The 26,232-nt window shown below is 35.3% G+C and overlaps 3 protein-coding genes, 1 long non-coding RNA gene and 1 pseudogene across 4 annotated transcripts; all 5 read left to right on the forward strand.

Annotated features, from left to right (window-relative positions):
* Positions 1 to 1,252: 1,252 nt before the first annotated feature.
* Positions 1,253 to 3,176, forward strand: LOC104733499 (uncharacterized). Its single transcript, XM_087479542.1, has one exon. It carries the CDS (start codon positions 1,713 to 1,715, stop codon positions 2,829 to 2,831), a length of 1,119 nt encoding a protein of 372 aa, XP_087335668.1. The 5' UTR covers positions 1,253 to 1,712; the 3' UTR covers positions 2,832 to 3,176.
* A 439-nt stretch (positions 3,177 to 3,615) lies between these two features.
* On the forward strand, positions 3,616 to 5,057 carry LOC104731671 (F-box protein At1g11270 pseudogene; annotated as a pseudogene).
* A 2,045-nt stretch (positions 5,058 to 7,102) lies between these two features.
* Positions 7,103 to 7,848, forward strand: LOC104731672 (uncharacterized). The gene is made up of 3 exons (XR_758637.3): positions 7,103 to 7,228; positions 7,346 to 7,413; positions 7,638 to 7,848. It is a non-coding gene; the product is annotated as an uncharacterized LOC104731672 (long non-coding RNA).
* Positions 7,849 to 11,955: 4,107 nt separating this feature from the next.
* LOC104733500 (uncharacterized) lies at positions 11,956 to 13,272 on the forward strand. Its single transcript, XM_010453074.2, has one exon. It carries the CDS (start codon positions 11,956 to 11,958, stop codon positions 13,270 to 13,272), a length of 1,317 nt encoding a protein of 438 aa, XP_010451376.2.
* A 3,013-nt stretch (positions 13,273 to 16,285) lies between these two features.
* LOC147930488 (uncharacterized) lies at positions 16,286 to 17,311 on the forward strand. Its single transcript, XM_087476893.1, has 3 exons — positions 16,286 to 16,428; positions 16,666 to 16,758; positions 16,996 to 17,311. Exons 1-3 carry the CDS (start codon positions 16,286 to 16,288, stop codon positions 17,309 to 17,311), a joined length of 552 nt encoding a protein of 183 aa, XP_087333019.1.
* Positions 17,312 to 26,232: the final 8,921 nt, after the last annotated feature.

Below are 26,232 nucleotides of genomic sequence, written 5' to 3' on the forward strand. Positions count from 1 at the left end.
AACAGTAGATTTGAAGTGAGATTTATAAATTATTGATTGAATAACAAGAGATTCTAAATGATTTTTATAAATTTCACATTCAATAACATAAGATTTCATATGATTTTTTAAAATCATCAATTAGATAACAGGAGATTTAAGAATACTCCAAAATCTCCTAAAATATCAAATTCAATACACCCCCCCATAAAATCTAGCACTAGAATTTAAACTAATGAGTGAAATTAAAAAAAAAAAAAAAAAAAAAAAAGATAGAATTTATCCTTAGAATTTTAAAAAATCTTTAGATTGAATTTTATATGATGTTATAAAAAAAACTAATGTAGTTTGTCACTTACAAAATAATATAAATTTTGAATGTTTATGTATGAGTTTATATCAACAAAAAACCAAATTATATGTAAGTTAAAAATTGTATTGGGCCACTTGGTATTCTTTTTATAAAAAACAAAATAAATTAAAAAATTGTTTCTAATTAACTCACATTTAATATCATGTATAATTCTACATTTAACTCAAATATAAGTAGTATATAACTCCTATCCAATAATTATTATAGATTTCATTGTCCCATTAATTTATTTATCTTTTAAGATAAAATGTGATAAATTTCCATATTTTTATTTTAGTCTGTAGTGTTACGATTATCTACTATAGAAATATTATAGAAATATAAAACATATGTCTTCGGATAAATATATATACATCTTCTATTTATATTTCTTTAAACTTTGAAATAAAAAATCTTTATACATAATATTTTTATACGTAATTACTATTTTTTCGATATTTCTATTTCTATTTTTGTAAGTAGTTTTTCTCCTTCTTGTAGTGTTACCATTATCTATTTCTAATTATGCATTAATATTTTTATACCTCCAACAATATTTAATTTCAATTAAGGATTACCAGCTTTTCTCCAAAAAAAAAACTTTGGATTCCAAATGGTTTTGATGAAAGCAAGTCTATGCTTGGTAAAAAAAAAAAAGTCTATGCTTGGTGAAATGCATAATTTCCTTGAAGATTAAAAGCGTTTGTTTTTAGAAGAAGATAAAGAAGAATTGCAGATTTGCATAAAGTGAAGTCATATTCTCATCAAAGCTTAAAGTGGGATTTCGCCTTTAATTTTTTGGTGAAGCTTGAGATTTGACACAAGAGTTGAGTAAGCTTCCCAACGCATTCGACCAGATTTGAAGCTGTTAGATAGGATATATGAGAATCTTATGTTTGTGTATATCTCCTCATATTCGGCAAAGATATGATCTTATCACTTGTAACACTATAAATACATAATGAATATACAGCTATTCTCTCACGGAGATTCATACAATTTCATGGTATCAGAGCTAAAGCTATTCTCAACGCTTTAATCGATCCTCCTCCGCTCTCTACTCTCTCCGTCTATCTCTTTTCTCTTTTGTTATTTTTCTTCTTTCCTTTCGTGTTATTTTTTGTTCAACTCGTGATTGGTGATGATGACCGGCTCCTCCCAAACCGCTGTCACTCCCAACACTGATAAGCCCTTTGGAATCGCACAGATTCGAGGCTACATCCCCATCCAGCTTGATCTCAACAAGCTGAATTATGACGTATGGTGGGAGCTCTTCGAAACCCATTGCAGCAGTTTTGGTGTCTTGGGTCATTTTGATGGCTCCTCTGTACCTACCACTGATGATGAGAAATAGTGGAAAGAACGTGATGGGCTTGTAAAAATGTGGATTTATGGCACGGTGTCCGAACAGCTCTTTGACACAATCCTCAAAGCCAAATCCAAAGCATGTGACATCTGGCTCACGCTTGAAGACTTATTTCGTGATAACAAGGAGGCTCGTTCGCTTCAGTATGACAACGACCTCCGCACTCTTGAGATCGGTGATATGAACATCACCGACTATAGTCACAAATTGAAGTCCCTCTCCGATTTGTTGGCTAACCTCGACTCCCCTGTTTCTGATCGGGCTCTAGTGATGCACATGTTGAACGGCTTGTCTGACAAGTTTGACAACATCATCAATGTTATCCAGCATGAGACACCCTTTCCCTCGTTCAGCAAGGCTCGCTCCATGCTCTTGATGGAAGAGAAGTGCCTTGACAAACAAGTCAAACCTGTGGCTCAGCACACCACCAATCCTTCGTCGCCAACGGTCCTTTTCACTAATCAACATCAAGAACAACAGCACACTTCACAGCAACACAACAACAACAACAACAACAACTCCGGCCGCAGATACAATCCTAACCATTGCAACAGAGGCAGGGGACGCAACAACCGTGGACGAGGTCGTAACAATTGGAACAACAACCAGTTAGGGTTTCCTCCTCCATGGAGCTACACTCAATCTCCATGGCCGTATCCTCCGCAGTATGGGGCGCCGCCATCTTTTCCACCACCACCCTATCCTCCGACCTACTCACCGCCGTATGGTGCTCCTCGTGGCTCCACTGGACCTTACCCTCACTCTCGACCACACAGTGAGGCTCACTACGTCCAAACTCCTTATCCGATGCAACCGATGGGAACCACGCCGCAGCTAACCACTCTGCCTCAAGCTTTCAGTACCATGACGTTGCAGGATCCGACTGGAACCTCTTGGGTCATGGACACCGGCGCGACCAACCACATAGCAAATCAGCCAGGTACGCTACGTTCCCTTTTTAATAAAAGCATTGTTCCCTCTGTTATGGTTGGTAATGGATCCTCTGCCCCTGTAACTCACACCGGCTCCTCATCCATACCCACATCATCACGACCTCTTCATTTACGTCATGTCCTAGTGAGCCCATCCATTGTCAAGAACCTTCATATCCGTTCGCCGTTTTGTTACCGATAATATGTGTACTGTCGAATTTGATCCCTTTGGATTTTGTGTTAAGGACCTTCGGACTCGGATGAAGCTCCTACGATGCAACAGTGATGGTCCTCTGTATACCATCACGCCACCGATCTCGCCTGCACAAGCTTTCTCCGCTCTCGCACAACCGGGTTCCCTGTGGCATCGCCGTCTCGGTCATCTTGGCTCCTCTGCTCTCCAGTCTCTTGTTTCCTCGGGTGTTATTTCTTTTACTAAGACCGACATGACAAAATTGTGTCATGCGTGTCAATTATGATCTTATCACTTGTAACACTATAAATACATAATAAATATACAACTCTCCTCTCACGGAGATTCATACAATTTCAGAAGCTTTCCGGCAATGGGCCAGTTATCGAAGACTCTATCTTCTTCGGTTTTCCACGTGTCATCCAACTTGTTTCCTCTTTCTTTCACGTGACAATATTTCACAGGCGAAGAAGACTCTATCTTCTTCAGTGTTAGGTTTTATTATTTGGCTTTTGGGCTTTCAATCTGTTTTAGTGGGTATGTTTACTTTAATGGGTTTGTAAAATATTGTCTTGATACAATAGGCTTTGTCCGATTGTCTATGTATAAATAACACTAGAAAAATAGTAAACCTACTTTTGGTCTGAATTCCAGATCTGTCTCTCGTCTCCTCCGCCTGTGAGAAAGAAATCGATTTTCTGAGGAAGAAAGATTTGATACGACCATTGCCTGAGGAGAATATCCAGCTTCATTCATTGACAAAGTCCCAAATCAATTCAATTGAATTCAATCAAATCATTGAACTCAGGCTGAGGTACTATAGGGTTTTTTTTTGTTTCTGTTAACGTGATTTGATTGAATTCAATTGAACGTTAGAAAGAGAAAGTGTTGAAATTTCCCTCTAATCAACTGGAGGACGATACAGATACAGATGTTGTCGAAAAAACATCGTCCGTGTGTGGAATTGCTACCCCACGATATGTGGTAGAGCTCATCCTCGAGAGACTTCCCATCCAGGTTCTCCTTGTATACAGGTCCGTATCCAAGGAGTGGAAATCGACAATCGATTCTCGACAATTCAAGGAACGACGTCTGGACCACTGTAGGCAGTCACGAGGTGTCTATGTCCTTTTCATGTGTGTCAATGGTGAAAATACCATGAAACTAAGGGATTATCAATCATTTAAGTTCGGGTCATCAATAGCTTGGACGGTAAGGTTCCCGTATTTGGGCCCCTTGTTCTGCTATGGCAGTTGCGACGGTATGCTATGCCTCTACAGTATCCACAATCCAAGTTACGTGGTGAATCCCGCAACTGGATGGTATCAGAGTTTTCCTCTTAGCAGCTATCAACAGCTCCACATCCCTTTGTTCGATAGAATAAAGGTCAACTTCCCAAGTGCTAAGCTTGGACTCGGTAGAGACAAAGTAACCGGCACGTACAAGCCGGTTTGGTTATATACTTCATCCATATTTGGCCTAGACAATGCTACTACTACGTGTGAGCTTTTCGATTTTACCACCAATGCTTGGAGGTACGTTGTCCCTGCTTCTTCTTATGAGATCAACGCTTATCATAAACCGGTGTATATAGATGGGTCACTTTATTGGTTCACCAACTGTGAAGAACCCACCCAAGTTACTATGTTTCGATCTTCACACCGAAACTTTCCAAGTCATCTGTAAAACTCCCTTTACGCATCCATGTGACCCTCGTCAGCTCACCATGTGCATCCTCAATGATCACTTGTGCTGTCTCTGAGAAAAAATGGCCCACTCAAGTCATATGGTCGTTCAATTCTTCAGGCAAAACTTGGAACCTAATGTGTTCCATAGATCTCACCCAAACTTTTTCTTGGTTTGGGGTACCCATGTTCGCCCTCTCACCGATTGCAATTATGGACAACGGTAAGTTATTGCTTCAAGGTCGTGATACCTCCCACCCACTGGTGATACATGACCTCCATACCAAATCCTACGAGCTTCTCTTTACACCTACCAGACCTGTAGGTTCTGTATATCATGTTGAGAGTTTATTCTCTGCTTTGTCGAACTAACCTCTCACCAATGGAAATTATTGACAACGGTACCTTATTGCTTCAAGGTCGTGATACCCCTCGCACGCACTAGTGATACATGATCTTCGTACCAAATCCTACGATTTTCTTTTTTTTGGTACGGTTGTAAGCATAAACGATGATTTGATTAGTGTCATGAATGGTTTGCAGTTTTCAATTGGTTTTGGGTTTTTAGCAGTGCCGGTTTAAACATATTACATGCCCCTGGGCAAACTAAAAAAAATGTCCCTTAATCTATAGAAAAATTTACTGTTTTCTTTTAGGTCTCTTTGGTTCATATGACTTTTTTTTTGTGCCACTTTCTAGTTTATAAATTTCTTTTTTGTGCCTCTTTCTAGCTCAAAAAGTTTTTTTTTGTGTGCCTCTTTAGTTTACAAATTTTTTTTTGTGCCTCTTTTTAGCTTACAAAGTTTTTTTGTTGTGTATCTTTTAGCTTACAAATTTTTTTTTTGTCCCTTTCTAGTTTTTTTGTGCCTTTTTAACTTACAAAAATTTTTTTGTGCCTCTTTTCTTATACGTATATGCCCCTTTAATTTATGTACCCGGGACGGTCGCACTGCCCGCCCACCTAGTTAAGCCGCCACTGGTTTTTAGTTTCTGGGCTTTGGTGTTTGATTTTTGCACGGAATGTTAATAGTTTTATAAATTAATGATTTAATGATACAAATTTATTTCAAATTAGATAATTTAGTAAATATAAGCGTTCTTTTCAAATAATTTAAATTAGTATATCAATCCCATTTATGAATTGTATGTTTTCAACCAAAAACGATTTCAGTAACAAAATATTGTAGTTTAAATAACAAAATATTGTATCTTAAATAATTTATTTTAAAGAAAACCAAATAAATTTAACTTAATAAAAAAACCAACTATCAGACTTAAATGTTTTGGTAAATTGTCTTGTAAATTACCTTACGCGTTGTCTTTTTAGCTAGGCTTCCCTTAATCGTAATTGATGAGAATTTTCGGTAAGAATATAGCGTTTGCTCATGTGAAAACACCGGTCTCGGTAAGAATATAGCGTTTGCTCTTGGCTCTTGTTTATGGCATTGTAAAGGCAAGATTCAGTGGAAATTGTTGTCGTCTCATTCTAAAATGGACTAAATTTTAGTCTGAGGCGAGATAAGAAATATTCTCGGTATCATAACTATCTTCTCGTCAATGCGGTCATTTATAATCTCTGCTTCAATCACGTGTTTAACTAATTGTGTACTCTAAAGCCTTTTACCATTACACAAACCTTTCTTTGGATCTAGGTTCCGAAGCAACATTATCGGAGCACCTACCTTGAATACCACATTATGATGAGGCAATCTCGAAACCTTATTATTGTTCAAGAACTAGGTGCTTCTCCACGCAACGCGTGGATTGTGGTGTAGTTGACACTTTGTTGTTTTTTTTTTTTGATTTTTTTTGTTTTCTCGTTTGTATTATTTCGTTTTAATTAGGCATATATGGGCTTTACAGTCACTTGTATTTATACAATATATCTTTATACCATTTCATTTAAATGTGTACAATTGTGGCGTTTATTTTTTATGAATTATGAGGATGTTGTTTTTTGCTTTTGAGGATCCAATCTTATCATTGACTGATATTGTCCTCAATAAATTTATTGTATTTTAGATTTTCTAATTAACTGCTTATGTAAACTCTTCATACGTTAATGTTGCAATAATAAGTTATTTTTAAAAAATAATTATCTTCTGTGTAAGTGATTATGTTTGTATGCCCATCTTTTGGTCTAATATCAATAAAATCGTTTCTGTTTTTCTTTAGTTGGCTTTGAAACCAATTTTGAGTTAAGCAAATAATGGGTCCAATTATGGTGTTAATAAGTAATATAAATTCTTATGTATATATATTGTATATATGTGACTATAAGTTTAGCTAACTAAAAAATTCTGTAATATTTAAATATAATCTTGAACATATATATATATTATTATTTTTGTGGGAGGAATGTATGGAATTATTGGATAGAAGTTATTTTTGAGTTAAATGACCTTTTATGCCTTTAAAGTGAGTTAAATATTAATAAAATTTTATATGTGTCTTGACTTTTTAAAAAAGGAAATAACAAGTGTTTCCTTCCAAATTTGAAGTGACATAATATTTTAGTTTTCATATATGATTTTATAAACTTCAATCAAAAGGTTTTTCAAAGTAATAATTACACTCACACTGATTCAATCTTGTGAGATCATTCACATACTTACGAAGCCTCAGTCTGCTTGGCAGGGAATATTGTGTTCTTTTTGTTTGATGAACTCATAGGACACATATGTCATGCACACTGGGAGGCTAAGCGTGGCGTTTTCCAAGGTACATATAGTATTGTATTAGCATGAGGAACTGAGCTAGAAATTGGTTGATATAGGTGTTGGAGATGGGATGATCTTATATTTTCTATGGTCGTTGTTGAATCGTTGAACATTGTAGCATGGTGATTTTCGTTGGTCTCTGCATCTGCGTGAAACTTCTATGAAGCCAACCTTCTCCGTAAAAAGGTACCAGTGTTCTATAACCTTTAGGCATATGTTTATTTCATGAGATATGTATTAGTATTGTCCTTTTATTTATATGTTTTCATTTAAAGCAATAAATAGTATGATAGAGCAAGTTATCATTACTTCTTAAAGTGCTCATGAAATCAGAATTGCATTTTGGATTTGGTTTGATTCTTAAGCTGCTCATGATTTAATTATAAGACTGTTTTTATGATTGATTTCAGATCTTACAAGAGCTCTGGTTTGAATTTGGAAGAGCTGCACACCGTGTTGCTGTTTTTTAAGCTTCAGAATTCAGACAAATAGCAAGGCTCCAGTTTTAATTATGTTATGTATTTTGTATTTTCCATGATTTTTTTTTTTGTTTTACAGCCATGATATTGATGTTTTTATGTACAAACTACATTTATTATTAATTAAATTTTATATGGATCAGTTGCTGTTTCAAAGTTTAATTTAAATTGAATTTTATGTTTATTTGATACAATATAATAAATAACAGTATATAATCAATGATTGGATAGTGTCGGATGTTAACTGACGTTACTATTTCAACAATTGACGCTAAATTTTCGTCGCTAAACATAACGCCGGTTTGAAATCCGACGTAAATTTTTTTTACGTCGATGAAAGTTCCGTCGCTTTCGTAACCGATGTGTATATATTTAAGTCGGTTTATTACCGACGTGAGGTATTGAAAAAACTGACATAAAAAGCCGTATATCTTGTAGTGATTGAATTATAAAATTTAGAGAAATGTTTATTTCGATTAATCATCTTCTCTTTTAAATATATTAAATAAGTACGTTGTTGTTCATACAAATAGGACAACATATATTATAGTTTAACCATGGAGTTAAGCAATGGAAATGGAATTTGTAATTTCTAGACAAAATGCTTATATATATTATGTTACACATTTATCATTTAAAAATGAATAGGAACATCTATTTCTCAAATAAAGTTGATTTTTTTGTTAAAACCAACATATGTGAATTTAAATTTAACTATGCAAATGGGATAGTAAAAGAATGCAAATATGAGAGAATGAGAGATTGAGAGAATGCTTATTTATACGATAAGAAATGATGAAAGTTACATTTAGAATTATGGAGTTACAATAGTAATTTACTGTGTTTGAATAAAATTGAGTGGTGGAATATGATTAATGCATAATTTATTTTATTTTCAGTTATAAAATTATTTTAATGTGTGAGTTAAATGTATTGTGTTTATTGGGTCTTAAAAATTGTTTAAAGCAATTAGAGAGCAAATAAAAAAATAAAAAAAAATAGAAAACATTGAATAAAAATTAACCAATAAGGAAAGATCAAAACCTTACTTGATTCCTGTGAATAAACCATTATATTTGCTTTGGTCTCATCAGCCGGTTCAATGTTATCTGCGATAAGATAAGACTTTTCCGCAATAATATGATTAATTCTTAATTACTAACTTTGATTATATCCATAAATTATACCCTAAATTATATACTAATAAAATCACTCGTTGTCAAAAGAAAATACCTTCCAAATTAGTGAGCATGAACTCGTTTATCATGTCGACGTCTTGATTTGGTTGACTTAGTATATGACTCTTTTTTGTAAGAACGATGCATATTTCTTCTTAAACTACTCTTCGCCGTATACAGCCTTCATTATAGCCTCTATAGGATTGTCCACATCTGTAATAAGTAACTTTTCTGGTATATAAATATTCACCTCTCCTGAATAAAGGTTAATTGATTTCCCATCTCCAATATCTAGGATCCATTTCGAGAATTCTTCGATATCTTGTGCTTTCTTTGGATCAGTTACTCTTAATAGCCTCATGTTTTTAGTAAGTCTTAGAGCTTTGCAGCTACGCCATAAGTATGACGAATTTAAAGAAGCCAAATTAGTCTCCTCTGTCTCAGCACCAACAATCACATGCAAAAATGTCTAAAGTCACCACCAAAAACGATGACCTCACCAACAAAAGGTTTATCATCTTTCTATCGCACAATATCTCAAATGTTCTCATTTATTATCTCAAAACAATGTTTGCTCATCATTGGAGCTTCATCCCATATTATTAGCTAAGATAATTTGATCGATTCTGCATGATCAGAATCTGACTTAATGGAGCTTAATGGGGTTTCTTTGCATTATCAGAGGTTCGACGTACATGATTGCATCCAGAAAGACATAGTTGCAACATATCAGTCTGACTTTTGGGGACCATGGTGGAATTATGGTATGGTCCCATTGAGTAAGAAGGATTCTTGGTGGGCTAGTTTTGTGGTATGATTTACAGGTTTTGTATTTTATTGCATCTATATAATTATTAGTGAAAGTTCAATTATTATTAATATCTATATTTTTTTTTTGTAGCAAAAATATTATTGGAGTAACGAGCATCATGATATGGTTCTCCTCTGTTGGGAAGAGGAATTTAAAAAGTCCATTGGAAACCTTATAAGCAAGCGGAAGATAAATGGGAAAAAAACCAGAGTACATTAGCAAAGCAGACTGGAACGGTATGAAACAAAATTGGGAGATAGAGCCAGCTAAGAAGAGAAGTGAAAGAAATTCAAAGAATTGTAATTCTAATCCTGATGGATTAGGCTCTCACCGCCATGTCTCAGGAGCTAAAAAACATTCCCGAGTTGTTTATGACATGGTTTGTGAACTTTGACATTCCATCTAGTTTCTTTTAGTTTTTATTATTCACTCAATGTTTGTACTTTTAGGGAGTCGAGGCTGGCGTAGTAGCACCACCAGCAACTACGGTGGTGTGACAGACCCACACCCGGAAAGATGGCACGTTCATTGACAAAAAAAATAACCATTTCTACCTTATTCTCATTTATTTCATTGTCTTCTTTTCCTGGACACTGTTGATTTTTTTTTTTTTTTCTTACACACGTCTTTCTTTTTGTTAAAGTTTTTTTTCTAAGATAAAGTTTGTCTTCTAATTAGAGTAGAATTGTATGATTATATCATTGAAGTGTTCTTGTAGTCTATTTCATGATGTCAATCTTATGTTTTGTTATGATTTATAAACTTATGGTTTGGTCTTATGTTTTAAGAGTCTGAGAAAGCTTGTGTCGTAATTATTTGAATCATATAAGTATTATTGACTTGATATAATCATATAAGTATTATTGATGCAATCGGTCGTGCTTATCTTTTGTTGCATTAGGGTTTTTGTTGACTTTTAATTTTCATGTTTTTGTAGACGGTAACTAACACAAAAAAAGGGCGTATAATCCCAAGTCGTGGTTTTTGAGGAGGAGTAGGGTTCTCTCTTGTTTTTTTATAAGACCAAAATTTCCCTTTTCTAAAAGGAAACATGAATGTTTTCCTTTTTCGTCAAGGATTTCCTTTTGTCTTCCTTCCTTTTCTCCATCGATTGGAGTTTTCTTCTTTGTTGTGTCCATCAACACATGAGATTGAGCTCTCAAGATTCTCTTCAAGAGACTCGATTCTCTTTTTAATGGTAACTTGTCTAGCTCCAATGTTAGACTCACGTAGTAGGACAAGAAGCTAGTGAACTCTTCATAGAGTGTCTTCCAAGGTATTGAATCGGTTACCAATCTCTTCTACTTTGGTTTTGGTTTTCTTAGCTCGTACTTCATACTTCTCCATATATGGCTGCACAGGTTGAGGGTCTTGTTAAGAATGGCTTCAGAATTGTTATAGCAATGGCTCTCCAAGGTGTTAATCCTCATGTTGCAATCGCTAATATCCTTAGTGTTTTCTTGTATCTCTTTTGAATTTTGATTTTGTTCTTCTTCAAGAAATAGAGCTTCCTCTCCATGGCTTCTTCAGTTTTAGATCTTAGCTCCTCTATGCTTCTAACTTTAACAGCAATGTCATCCATTTTTCCCGAAAGAACAAAATTGGCTTCCTCAATCTTCTCATGTAGCATCTTCATACTCTCATCTTGAAGATCTGCCAATTGTATTATTAGGTTCTCTAGTCTTTCTTTCTCAGATTTTTGTTGTGTAGTCTCATGAGAATTATCTTGAAAAACTTGGTGGGAAAGTCAAATAAAATCAGGCTTCCACTACAAGAAAACAAGGTCATAACTGACGGAATTTCTGACGGTCAACATTCTGTCGGTAATTACCGACGGTATACTGACAGCTTTCTGACGCCTTAAGAGTTTGTCAGTTTTCCGTCGGAAATTTACCGACAAACATAGTCCGTCAGTAATCTGTCAACATTTCCGACGGATTACTGACAAACCACTACCGTCAGATTACGATTTCCGACAGATTTCCGATGGGAATTAATTTACAGCCGTCAGAAAGCCGTCCGTAAACTTATCCGTTATTATAGCCGTTTTGATTATTCGCTTTCCGACGGATTTCTGACAAGTTAAATAAATATCAGTCGGAAATTTGTCGGTAAATATATCTGTTAATGTAGCCGTTGTATAGCCGTTGAAATTTCAAAATTACTGACGGATTACTGACGGATACGAAATTTACTTTTTCTATAAAAGCGAACCACTCCTTTTCATACTCTCCCTCATTTTTTCCAGAAAATACAAAAAATGTCTTCTTCTTCTTCTTATTTTCGATCGTGGATGGACGGACCGATGCTTGATCCAGAATCAAATTTATTGAATGATGAGTATGCTCGTGGTGTAGGCGAGTTTATGGAGTTGGCATGTCAACAACCGATCGTTCTTCAAACCCGTAAGTTGAAATGTCCATGTTCGATTTGCCGGAATTCTCACAATATTAGGATTGATTTAGTATGGGGTCATCTTTATTTGAATGGTTTTATGCCGGGTTACAAAATTTGGTTTCTCCATGGTGAAAGACCAGAGTATATTAGTTCTAGCGAACCATATATTGTTGATAGCGTAGAGGAACCTAGAACAGAAGTAGATTATGGTGTGGGTACTGTTGAGATGGTGAATGATGCATATAGGGAAAACATGCAATCGATGGGTCAAAATGTTGATAGGTTAGAGGAACCTAATGTAGAGGCATGCAAGTTTTTTTCTATGTTGGACGCAGCTAAGCAGCCGTTATACGAAGGTTGTAGGGAAGGTCATTCGGCTTTATCATCTGCAAGCAGATTGATGACCATAAAGACGGACTACAATTTGGCTGAAGAATGTGTGGATGCGATAACAGATTTTGTGAAAGACATTTTGCCTGAAGATAATCATTTTCCAGGTACATATTACGAGATTCAGAAATTGGTCGCCGGTCTTGGTTTGCCGTATAAAATGATAGATGTATGCGAAGATAATTGCATGATCTATTGGAGAGAAGACGAAGATAGGACAAGGTGTCGATTTTGTCAAAAACCAAGATATCAGGAAACAGGCGGTAGGGTTCCAGTTCCATATAAGCGGATGTGGTATTTACCGATCACAGAAAGGCTGAAGCAATTATATCAATCTGAGCGTACGGCTGGTCCAATGAGATGGCACGCAGAACATAGATCAAACGGAGAGATTACGCATCCTTCAGATGCAGAAGCATGGAGGCATTTCCAATCTGTGTATCCAGATTTTGCGTATGAGCCAAGAAACGTGTACATAGGATTATCTACAGATGGTTTCAACCCATTTGGAAAGCATGGAAGGCAATATTCGTTGTGGCCAGTAATCGTAACACCTTATAACTTACCGCCATCTTTGTGCATGTGTCGAGAGTTTCTTTTCCTTTCGATTTTTGTTCCCGGTCCAGATCATCCAAAGAGATCTCTTGATGTGTTTCTGCAACCGTTGATATATGAGCTAAAAATGTTATGGGATCATGGTACTACAGCATATGACGTTTCAACCAAGCAGAATTTCCAGATGCGTGCAGCACTTATGTGGTTTAAATTGGTTTTGGCTCTCCTTGGGTAAGGTGTTTGGAAACGACTTTGGTGATGACGTGGGGCAAGTTCCCAATCTTCATAGACATTGTAAGGTACTGGAGATGGTCGGGTTCTAGGGTTACCTTGATAGAAAGCTTCTTCTTGGTTAAAACTTGTAATTTTGTTTGCTTAACCTATGACTGAATGTATGATAACATGCAAACTAGACTTAGGCTAAGATGATCAGGTAGAATGCGATATGTTTCAATTCTCTTATGATATTGAAATATAAGAGATGTCAATCCATAAGGGAATTGAAACCTCAAGTATTAAAATGTAAACACTAACTCAAGTCAAGCCAGATATGATTATGGTTTGCTTTTCTAACAACTTAAAGACAATAATGAAATGCAAAATGTAAAACTATTGATGTGTCTATATTTTATAGGTTTTTAACCATAGTTTTTACATTTGTTTTGAGTCTTTTATTAGGTCCAAGTGTGTTTTTAGAGTCTTTTTAATCTTTTGAGAGTCTGTACAGGTTCTAGGTTATTTTGGAAGGAAACTGAGTATTTTGGGGATAAAGACAGGCATCTGAAGCCAATTTGGTGAAGACTGATCGAAATAGCAAGCAGATGGAGCAAACAGAGAAAAGCATCCAGGATCGGCTGATCCGCATTCGGGATCGACCAGTCCCGTACCCGAAACAACTTTTCCTTATTCGTTTTAAACCGACTTTTAGAATTTTATTTTGATATTTAAGTTAGAGGCTCGGCCTCCAGAGACATAAGCTTTATTTTTCTGAGACTGAGAGCTTAGGGAGAAGATCTCTTATCATTCTTGACACTTTGGAGAAGATTTCTAAACCCTATTTTCTATTCTTTTGCAGTTCAATTATGTCTTATTCATCTTTGATTTGCTGTTTCTGTTTTTCCATGTCTGAGTAGTTTCTGGGTTTAGGGTTTGAGAAGGGTTTCTATGATTAATTGATGCTAGGTTTGTTAGATTTGGGATTGATCTTATTGTTCTTCATCTATTGTTGTTCTTAAAGCTTAAGCTAGATTGATCACCTAGATTAGTTACCTTTTATTTGAATGACAACAAAAATGTACAGTCACCAAAATAAAATAAAAAAATTCTCGCCAAAAATTTGAAATTTATACATTAAAAAAACACTGTGAACGATTTTAAAAACCTTATAAACGCTTTTAAAAACCTTATAAAAGTGTTTACAAGGTGTTTAAAAACCTTTTAAAAAACATTTTGAAAACTTTTTAAAAACCTTATAAAATCTTGTAAAAGCGTTTACAAGATGTTTAAAAAACCTTTTAAAACTCTTTTAAAATCTTGTAAACGTGTTTACAAGGTGTTTATAAGGCTTTTATAAGGTTTTTATAAGGTTTATGCCTTACAAAATCTTTTTAAAACCTTGTAAAAAATTTTGGCGGGAAAATTTTATTTTTCTTTCTGTTGAATAAAATATTTTTCATGTAAGGGTAAAATGGTCATTAAAATTAAAAGAGAGCAAAAATAAAAATGGCCAAAAAAGGGTATTTTTGAAAAGGATATTTTTAACAAATTCTCAAGCAAAAAAACTCTTTTAAATGCAACCCAATATATGGAAAGTGAAATCTAGTCATCGTTACTAAAAAAGTTATAGATTGCTATGTTTAAAATTTGAAGGGGAAATTGGAAATAAAGGATCACTAAAATTTCTTTGTTTGTTGTAAAACACTTGGAGTGGACTTCTATAACCGGCCCCTTAAGTGTTTATGTCCTAAGGCCCATCGGCCACAATACTAAGTCCTAGTCGGTTTAGGTTTTAGACTTTGTCTCTACTATATATATGTAACCTCCATTCGATTTATCAATAATAAGAACAAGAGATTTCAGCCTTTGAATCTTCTAGTTTACAACACGTTATCAGCACGATAGACTCTAAGTCCAGCTGAGAAAAACCCTTACCCTAAAACCCTAAAAGCCGTCGCCTCCTTCCCTTGTTCGAAGCTTCTATCGGCGATCGATCCTTGCTCATCCGAGTTCTGTCCGAGGTTCGCAATTCGTCAACTGTCCGAGAGATCCGGTTCCTGATCGTGTTCGTGATCGGGTGCTGTTTGGTCCTGTCCGAGGTTCGTGATCGAGAGAGAGAGGTACGACCGAGGTCTTTAGCTCCCGGTTCATATCCAGTCAGACCCCTAATCAGTGAAGGTAAATAAGATCAAAACCTCCTTAGAACATATGAATCGAATTTGAGCTAATAGACTTATTGGAACCCTAAAACTACAAAGTAGACAATCAACAAACAAGTCTTATGCTAAAACCCTATAACTTTAAAACTTAAAATCGGATATCTTGTTGCTTAGGGTTGCATAGTTTGATTGTAAATTGAACCGATTAATCATGATTAAAAACTTGGTTGTTTGTTATTGCTTGATTGTTCATGCATCATAAGAAAAGCGGATCATGTATAGGATGTTATAGAATCGATTAGAGCATAATTTGTTCTTGTAAAATCTCGGCTGCATGAACCCTAAAAAGTTGAACACATAGACTTGTTCTTAGGCTGTTAAAACTTCCAAATCTAATAAATGGTAATTATCCTAAAATTATAAGAAACAATTAGCTTTGTTGTTCTAGGATTGAATCCGATTAATCTTAAAAACTTTTGTTAAAATCTTAAGAAACTAAAACTTAAAATTTCGGATTTAAGATCAAAACATTGATTAGGATAAACTCCTAAATTAATTCTCTAAAAGCCTAGAACAGTATTTACTAAAATCCTAATTGGAAAAGTAAAACTTAAGAAAAGGAAATTCTATCTAGTAATAAGGAAATTGTTGCATGCATCATCTATCTGTTTTGTTGTCTTTGTGTGCATGAATTAAACCGAAATTATGAGTAGAGGCAAGGCATGGTTTGGTCTTAAATACCGCATGACCTGAGTTTAATTTGATGGCATGGTTCGGTCTCAAATACCGCATGACCTATTGATTGATTGCATGGTTCGGTCTCAAATATCTATCGCATGCTAATGATCGGTTGTCTATTTCTGTTTTATGCAGATGGCAAGGCTCAAGAATCTAGTGTATGGTATCCTGAATGCTTCTAGAGACAACTACTTGCAATGGGCATTGGACACTAAGATCCATCTGAAGTCAAAGGAGTTGTTCGAATGCATCGAAGAAGATAATGACTGTTCTGACAAGTAAAAGTACAAGGCCATTCAGCACATACACCATCACCTTGCTGAGAGTCTCAAGAATCAGTATCTCTTCATAGAAGATCCTCTTAGTCTTTGGATAGAGCTTAAACGCAGATACGGATACCAAAAGACGGTGCTCCTACCAAAGGCTGAGTTTGATTGGAAAAACCTAAGGATCCAGGACTACAAATCCGTGGATGAGTATAACTCTGAGCTTTTTAGGATTGTCTCACTCCTTAGGTTGTGTGGTACTGAAGTAACAGAAAAGGAGCTGCTAGAGAAGAAATTGTCTACTTTTAGCACTCACAACATAGTCCTTCAGCAACAATACCGGCAAAAGGGTTTTGACAACTATGGGGATCTTATCCATTGTTTACTGCTAGCTGAGCAGAATAATGAGCTGTTGCTGATGAATAGTGCTATGAGACCTCCTAGTACAGCCCCATTACCAGAAGCACACAAGGTTGATTTGGCAAAGAAAAATGTTGTAGAGCCTAAAGAGCTTAAGGAGCCTAAGGAGACCAACTATATCCACAGAGAAAGACACTACGGCCATGGCCGTGGTGGCAGAGGACGTGGTGGTCGAGGAGGCCAAGCTAGCCGCTTTGATGGTTACGGCCGTGGTGGTAGAGGCCGTGGTGGTAGGGGCCGTGGATCCTTTAAACCACAATCCAAGGCTAAATCGATTTGTCACCGATGTGGTATGTCTAACCACTGGGCCAAGAATTGCAGAACACCCAAACATCTTATTGATGCATATCAAGAGGTCTTGAAGAAGAACCCAGAAGCCAACTGTGTGCATCTCGATGCTGAAGAGAATTTTGACCATGAGAATGATGATTCACTAGCCTATGAGACTTCCGACTGTTTTAAGGAAGATAACTAATTTTAATTATGGATTTGGTTTAATTTCTATGCCTTCATGATTTAATTTTCGGTTTATGTATTGGATAATTATTTTTGGTTTAAATTCAAAGATTTTATTTTATAATTGATTGTCTTATTAAATCAAAACACAAAATGTTGTTTTATATAGAAATGGCCGAGGATATGAGTGTACTAGTGGTGGACAGTGGATCCAGCCACACAATCTTGAAGGATAAAAGATTTTTCATAAACCTCATAATGAAAAGTGCCAATGTTAGTACAATTGCGGGTATAGCAAGCTTAATAGAAGGCTACGGCCAAGCTCACATATTATTACCTAATGGCACACATATTGAACTAAGTGATGCCTTGTACTCACCCAGCTCTAAAAGAAGTTTATTGAGCTTTAAAGACATTAGATTGAATGGTTATCATATCGAAACCAAGGGTGAAGGAAATAAAGAATTCCTATACATTACAGAAATTGTGAAAGGACATAAGAAGGTCCTAGAGACTATACCTGCACTAGCCACTGGTTTATACCATGCTAAGATTAACATGATAGAAGCTAACTTGGCAAAGCACAAAATGTTCAATGAACAGTTCACTCTATGGCATGACCGGCTAGGCCACCCGGGTTCGAACATGATGCGTAAATTGATTAAGAATTTGAATGGGCACACTCTTAAAGAGAGAAAAAGTTATCCTTAAACATCTCACTTGTATAGCATGTGCACAAGGGAAACTTATCATAAGGCCATCACCAGTAAAAGGCACAAGAGAGACTTTAAACTTTCTGGAAAGGATACAAGGTGATATATGTGGACCAATACACCCATCTTGTGGGACATTTAGATATTTTATGGTTATGATCGATGCATCAACTAGATGGTCACACGTTTGCTTGTTATCCACAAGGAACCTAGCATTTGCTAGGCTGTTGGCTCAAATTATAAGGCTAAGAGCACATTTTTCCAGATTTCCCACTTAAGACTATACGTCTAGACAATGCTGGTGAATTCACATCCCAAGCGTTTAATGATTATTGTATGTCCATGGGGGTGAGTGTGGAACATCCTGTGGCACATGTCCATACACAAAACGGATTAGCTGAATCCTTCATTAAATGAATACAGTTGATAGATCGACCATTGTTAATGAGATCGAAGCTCCATGTGTCGGCTTGGGGAAACGCAGTCTTACATGCAGCAGAACTTATACGCATCAGGCCATCTAGTGAACACAAATATTCCCCATCCCAACTATTAACGGGTCATGAGGCAGACATATCCCATCTCAAAACATTTGATTGTGCCGTTTATGTACCTATTGCTCCACCACAGAAAACTAAGATGAGACCTCAAAGGAGGATGGGAATATATGCTGGATATGAGTCTCCAACTATTATAAAGTATCTTGAGCCAACCACAGGAGATTTATTCTAGGCCAGATACGCGGACTGTCACTTTGTTGAGTCCGAATTCCCTATGTTAGATGGTGAGACTAGCAAGCTAGTTAAGGAATTAAAATGGAATCAAACATCCTTAAATTAGCAAGATCCTCGAACTCTAGCATGTGATGCAGAGGTTCAAAAGATTATTCATTTACAGAAGCTAGTTAATCAATTGCCAGATTCCTTTGCTGACCCAGAGAGAGTAACAAAATTGTACATACCAGCTTGTAATGCACCAGTACGTATTGATGTTCAAAAGGAACACAATAATCAAGTTGCTACAGAGTCTAAGCCATGTTTGAAACGAGGTAGACCATTAGGTTCCAAAGATAAGAACCCTCGGAAGTCTAAAGGTGCAAAACAAACCGAGGTTAAGGGAATTACAGAAGATATAGACATAGCTGCGTCAAAGCCTAAGGTACCAAGTGAGGTTTGGGACGCTGAACCTCAAGGACCTGAAGGTATTGATAATAACGAGATCTCAATAAACTATATCATGTCTGGAATTCAATGGAACCGTAAAGATGTCGACATCGATGAAATATTTGCATACAAGGTAACACTTGAGATAAATAAGAATCATGAACCCACATCTATATTAGAGTGCACTCAAAGTAAAGATTGGCGAAAGTGGAAAGAAGCCATTGACGTGGAGTTAGACTCTTTGAATAAGAGAAATGTGTTTGGTCCGATCTTAAGGACAACACCTGAAATTAAACCAGTTGGACATAAGTGGGTCTTTGTAAGGAAGAGAAATGAGAATAATGAAATTGTGAGATATAAGGCACGGCTTGTAACACAAGGATTCTCTCAAAGACCAGGAATAGACTATGAGGAGACATACTCCCCTGTGATGAATGCAACAACATTTAGGTACTTAATAAGTCTGGCTATAAGAGAAAAACTGGATTTGCGGTTAATGGATGTTGTAACCGCATACTTATATGGTCCACTGGATAATGAAGTTTATATGAGATTACCAGAGGGTATCGAGCTCAAAGATAAGAGTGGTTCTCGAGAACAGTACTGCATTAGGCTGAACAAATCCCATTATGGACTGAAACAGAGTGGTCGAATGTGGTATAATCGATTAAGTGAATATTTAGCTAAAGAAGGCTATAAAAATGACCTAATCAGTCCATGTATATTCATAAGAAAGTTTACAAACAAAGGGTTTGTTATTATAGCAGTTTACGTTGATGATTTAAACATATTTGGAACCCCTGGTGAAATCTCCCAAACAGTAGAATATCTCAAGAGAGAATTTGAAATGAAAGACCTAGGTAAAACTAAGTTCTGTTTGGGATTACAACTTGAGTACATAAATAATGGAATCCTTGTGCATCAAATGGCATATACAGAAAAGGTACTCAAGAGGTTTAATATCGACCAGGCTCACCCACTGACCAGCCCAATGGTTGTGAGAAGCCTTGATTTGGATAAAGATCCATTCGGTCCAAAGAAGGACAATGAAGAAGTTCTTGGTCCTGAAATGTCATACCTCAGTGCTATAGGAGCTTTAATGTTCTTGGCTAGCCACACTAGACCAGACATATGTTTTGCCGTGAACCTCCTAGCAAGATTTAGTTCTTGTCCGACCAAAAGGCATTGGAACGGTGTTAAACATGTTCTGCGTTACCTACAAGGAATGACAGACTTTGGTTTACATTATACTAACTATAACAAGGAAGGTTTAGTTGGTTTTGCTGATGCAGGTTACTTGTCGGATCCACACAATTCAAGGTCTCAAACAAGCTATGTATTCACACATGGTGGTACGGCAATCTCATGACATTCTATGAAGCAAAGCATAGTAGCAACCTCATCTAACCACGCAGAGATCCTAGCAATTCATGAAGTTAGCTGTGAATGTGTTTGGTTGAGGTCTATGACTCAACATATCAAGGCCGGTTGTGGGATGCTCGACAACAAGGAAGCAACGGTCATACATGAAGATAATACGGCCTGCATCGCACAGCTCAAGGAAGATTACATCAAGGGAGATCGGACGAAGCACATCTTACCGAAGTTCTTCTTCACACATGAACTACAAAAGGCCAGAGAAGTTCAAGTGGTGCAAGTTCAATCATGCGACAACTCAGCTGATCTCTTCACCAAAGCATTGCCGACAACAACATTCAAGAAGCTCATGCACCAGATTGGAATGCGGAGACTTAAGGACTTTAAGGATGCTTAGAACAGGGGGAGCAATGCGTGATGTACTCTTTTTCCTTCACCATGGTTTTGTCCCATTGGATTTTCCTGGTAAAGTTTTAATGAGGCAGCAACCCCCAAGCGTATTGCATCGATCCCTTAGCATCGGCACAATTACTTCGTCCAAAGGGGGAGTGTTGTAAAACACTTGGAGTGGACTTCTATAACCGGCCCCCTTAAGTGTTTATGTCCTAAGGCCCATCGGCCACAATACTAAGTCCTAGTCGGTTTAGGTTTTAGACTTTGTCTCTACTATATATATGTAACCTCCATTCGATTTATCAATAATAAGAACAAGAGATTTCAGCCTTTGAATCTTCTAGTTTACAACATTGTTCATATACACTTTTTTTCAAAATGGTTATTTTTACCTAAAATACCCATACAAATTAATGAACCCAAATTTAACAAGTTTTAAGAAGTGAAATCTAGGAAGATATGTAGTTATAGAATTATAGAAGTAATATAATTTTTCTTAAAAAAATAAAATAATATATAAGTTATCTTTTTTATGGATAAAATTTGATATAAAACATCTAGAAAACATTTTTTACTATTCTGAAAATATTGGATTTTGTATTCTACCATTTTGTAAATGTTAGACTAATTTCAGAAAAGGTTTTTATTCTAAATAGTTTAGTAGTCCAAAATTTAATATTCTACGATATCCAGAGTATGTACTATACAGTTTACTCTATGTTCTAAAAGAAATAGTATAAATATTCTACGATTTACTTTATGCTTTGAAAACGTTAGAATATGTTTTATTCTTTTTACTTTATATCTAAAAAAATTAGTAGGTATATACTACCGAAATATAGAATTTACTGTATAGTCTGAAAATTTTAGAATTCACTAAATATAGGAAGTGAGTCTTTAAAAAAGGATACAAAAAATTTATCCAAGATTGTATTTCAAAAAAAAAAAAGTGTATAAAGCTCTGATCACCCTAGTTTATTGTCCCTAGAGGAGTTTTCTCTGATTTCTAATTTAAAATAAGACGGATGGGGAAGGAGAGTAGTCGTAAGGTGGAGAAGTGATACGGAGGAGAGAGAGATCAATGTCGTCGACGGTCATATTGTGGTTACGGTCTATAACGTTTTCTTCCATCATCATCATCATCATCATCATCATCATCTTCTTCTTCTTCTTCTTCTTCTTCTTCTTCTTCGTTACTCTTCTTTGCTCTGCTTCCTTCTCTGTTCTCACGAAAAATAAGTTTTGAGAATGAGATTAATCACGTAATCCTTTTGCCTTTGGAGTCTTGAAGTTGCATAGGCTTTATAGACTCGGTTTAAAGATTCTGGTTCAAGTTCGGTTTAAATTAACAGTTAAACAGTTTACATGAATTTTGTAAAATTAATAGAATCCACACCGACGATAATTGTGAGTGTCGCAGGCGTCTACCGTTTAACTCTTATGGCGAAGGTATTCATGTATTGACATTTACATCAACGATTTAATTTATGTATCTTCTATACTCTCTGGTTGATACATTCTCTCCTTTTTGTCTTTCTTCCCATGTTTGTTTGTTTGTTATTGAATTGAGTTATGACACTGTCTTCTCTTACCTTTTCTAGATGAAATGTTGGATAAGATTGGGACAACCAGGAGCAACCCGTTCGTTTCAGAAGAGGATGTCATATACTAAATCCTTGCTTTGGTATATACTTTTCTAATGCCTCTGTAATGACGCTTATGAGTTAGAATATGACTATGGCTACCATGGTAATTATTTTCATGTTTTGTTCGAGACTCCCACAGACAATTGCGGTTTAATGTTTATCTTTGCTTTTCATAATGATTTGCCTGAGTTACTTGATTTCCCACTTCTGTGGTGATCATGAAAATGTAAGTTGTATTTCTGATATGGTCTGTCCAAATATTAGATAAGATAGTTCCGGTTCTGTTCAATGTGATTGAGATATGCATTGCAAAGGAAAGATTTGGGGAATTAATATAATCTTAGCATTAGAAATTATCTCTTCCTTTTCCTTTTGATGATTTTGCCCGCCTGGATGTTTTTTTGCAGGTTTCTCAAGAAGTTGAAGAGATATGGACTCTCTGGAATATTATGGTCCATTACTCCACAGCTTTGCTCTTTCCTATTATTGAGTCAACTTCATGGGAAAGCAATCGCCTAGCATAAACAGCCTGCTCAACTATTTCAGCAGTAGTGAGATTTCTCTTCAAGCCCATCCTGTGAAATCAGTACAAACATACATTAAACCACAAATCAAGAGATGAGAAAGTGGGTCAAGAGAATATATGCATTCTTCTGCTTACCTGCCAGTGTAGCAGAACTGACAATTCATGGCACAGCATACTTGGCTCGAAACACAAACTGTTGTCCTGCCTCGATCACAGGGTATAACCACTATCTCAATCACAAGTCCATCATCCAACGTGAACAAAATCTGCAACATCCTGCGAGTTATGAATCAATGAGAACATACCCCCAAAATTCAATGAGAAATAACCATTGCCCCGCCAGTGACTCATCCAACATCATCCAGGCATCACATATAAATAAAGAATACTTTCAATTATTTATAGGAAAAAAAAACGATCAGTTCACCTTCCTAGTTCCATCTGAAGCCAAACGAATATCTTTAAAAGATAATGCACCAAACGCATCATGTTCACTAATCATTCTCTTGAGATCTTTGTTCAAACTTACAAGAATAAACAACATAACCTGAGAACCAATCCTCATAAACTAAGAACTCAAAAACTCTTCTGAATAAATACATATCAGTAGACAAACCTTCAAGCTCATCCTTGTATAATCTTTTCCACAACATCAAAGCCTGTCCTCGTCTAAACCCATGAGACTGAACCCATTCCTGCACAGTTGAAAATAAACCCAATGCTAACATTACTTCGAGAACAGGATAAGTTCATACCCTTCAAGAAAAGATTGAGACTTTAAATTAAAAAACTTACTTCGAGAGCAGTATAAGTCATACCCTTCAAGATCACCTTCTGATTATCATCTCTCACCACAGAACCTAACAGATAAAATCATCAATAACTACATTTCTCAGCATAAAGGACCCAAATTGGCTTAGATAAAGTAAAAAGACTCACCTTTAGTTGATGAGAGCAGTATAAGTTTTTTTTTTTTTTTTTTTACGATTTGGTAAAGTAAAAGAAGAAACAAAGAAAAGATAGTTTTAATAAGAGGTTTGTTGAATTCTCTTATCAATTAGAGATTTTCATATTAGAAAGTTTTTAAAATTTATATAAAAAAAATTAGGAGTTTATATTTTTGTTATTTAAATTTACGTAAAATTGAGAGTTTACTCAAACCTATATAGCTAAAAATAACTATATTTTTGTTATTTTTGTTATTTATATTTTTGTTATATTAATCAAGAAACAGTTATAACTGGTTCTTGATTAATATAAAACCTATATAGCTAAACTTTTGCAAATAAAGTATATTTGGACATTTTTCCTGAAAAAATATGCTTTATTTCCAATTCTCACCAAATTTTAATACTCTGTTATCATCGTTACTAGAGTTATTGTATACACTTTATCCATTTTATTTTGTAATTGGAAAAAAATAGAAATAAACAAATTCGACCGTTGCGTTGCGTTTTTTCAAACAATTCAATTTGATATAGGTGATGAAAATAAATAAACAATTCAATTTATGCGTTTTTTCGCTACTCTGTGATTCCGATTTGTTATTTGTGTATTAGAAGTTCAAACTGTGGGTTTTAACGTGTCGATCAAGTATCAACTTTTATAACTACATTGATCAGGCTTCACCCTCTCCAAGACTGAGAATTCTGTTCTTTCTTTATCGATTCTTTGGTAAGCGTTAGCCTCCAAGACTCTTGGTTCTTGATCTTTGATTTCTGATAACTCTCTCTCTCTCTCTTTGATCTGTTTTATTGGGTATCATCATTCCATCTCTTCAACGTCGATATATTAATACTGATTTCTTCGCAAATAAACAATTCAATTTCTGCGTTTTTGGCTACTCTCTAATTCTTATTTGTTATTTCTGTATCAGAAGTTTCAATCTCTGGGTTTTAACGTGTCGCTCAAGTTCAGAAGTTTCAGTCTTTATAACTTTGGTAAGAGCTTTAACCTCCAAGACGGAGACTTTGTTCTTTCTTTATGGATTCTTTGGTAAGCTTTAGCCTAAGACCACGACTCTGGGTTCTTGATGGTTTCGATCTGCGAACTTTGATTTCTCATTACTCCCTGTTTCTTGATCTGCTTTATTGTCTATCATGATTCGATCTCCAGATTCAACAGATCACCCTTTTCATGGGCAAAGATTTTGTTTTTGTTTCAGATACTCTCTTGATTTCTTCAGTTTGTAACTTTTTGTTTCGTCTCGTTTCCTCTATAGGAGCTATGGAACCATTTAGGAAAGCACCATCTTTGGTTGATCTGTGCGTTAACAATTTCATTGCGAATGTTGATCGTATGGAGAACAACGTTGATGGCATTGACAGATACCTCTTGGATCGAGTTTTGCCTTTATGCTCTGCGTCTCATCTCAGACGTATAGAAGACAACACTGTATGAATCATGATCTAAACTCAGAAAATACAATCTTATATAATAAGAGAATGTTTTTTCTAACTTTGCCTAAGAATGTGACATTTGGCACTCTATATTTGTGACACATGTTATTTTTATTAATTTTAAATTTAACATTTTAATTTTTTTTTACTTTATTTTATTTGTATCTTATATAGTTTGTTAAAAAAATATTATTGTTGTATAGTTTGCTTTCTGAATTTCAACATTGTTACAAAAATATCTTCCTTCCATTTTTTAGTTTTAGCATCTAATATATTTCATAATGAAATCATACATCACAAAACCTAAAAAAAAAATACTGATCAACCCAACTAAAAATTATAAACAAATTGAAACCAAATAAAAAAAAAATCGTTTAATACTTTTAAAGTAAAAACTGAAACCAAATTAACTTATGATAGACTAATTTAAAAATATAGAAGATTTTCAAATATATAGGTTTTTTCTAACTTTGCCTAAGAATGTGACATTTAGCACTCTATATTTGTGACACATGTTATTTTTATTAATTTTAAATTTAACATTCTAACTTTTTTTTACTTTATTTTATTTGTATCTTATATAGTTTGTTAAAAAAATATGAGAATTTGTTAAAAATGCCCCTTTTGATATACCCCTTTTCAAAAATACCCTCTTTTCTGGCCATTTTTATTTATGCCCTCTTTTAATTTTTAATGACCATTTTACCCTTATATGAAAATTAT

The sequence above is a fragment of the Camelina sativa genome, chromosome 12, assembly GCF_030686135.1.
Source record: "Camelina sativa cultivar CO46 ecotype springtype chromosome 12, ASM3068613v1".
NCBI classification, from domain to species: Eukaryota; Viridiplantae; Streptophyta; class Magnoliopsida; order Brassicales; family Brassicaceae; genus Camelina; species Camelina sativa.

What these genes read in the sequence shown, in the direction of transcription:
- LOC104733499 (XM_087479542.1), top strand. Translation starts at nt 1,713, where the DNA reads ATGTGGATTTATGGCACGGTGTCCGAACAGCTCTTTGACACAATCCTC.
- LOC104733500 (XM_010453074.2), top strand. Translation starts at nt 11,956, where the DNA reads ATGTCTTCTTCTTCTTCTTATTTTCGATCGTGGATGGACGGACCGATG.
- LOC147930488 (XM_087476893.1), top strand. Translation starts at nt 16,286, where the DNA reads ATGGCAAGGCTCAAGAATCTAGTGTATGGTATCCTGAATGCTTCTAGA. An exon ending in GATAATGACTGTTCTGACAA is followed by an intron (nt 16,429 to 16,665) that starts GTAAAAGTACAA and finishes CTCACTCCTTAG; the next exon opens with GTTGTGTGGTACTGAAGTAA. An exon ending in GTCCTTCAGCAACAATACCG is followed by an intron (nt 16,759 to 16,995) that starts GCAAAAGGGTTT and finishes CCGTGGTGGCAG; the next exon opens with AGGACGTGGTGGTCGAGGAG.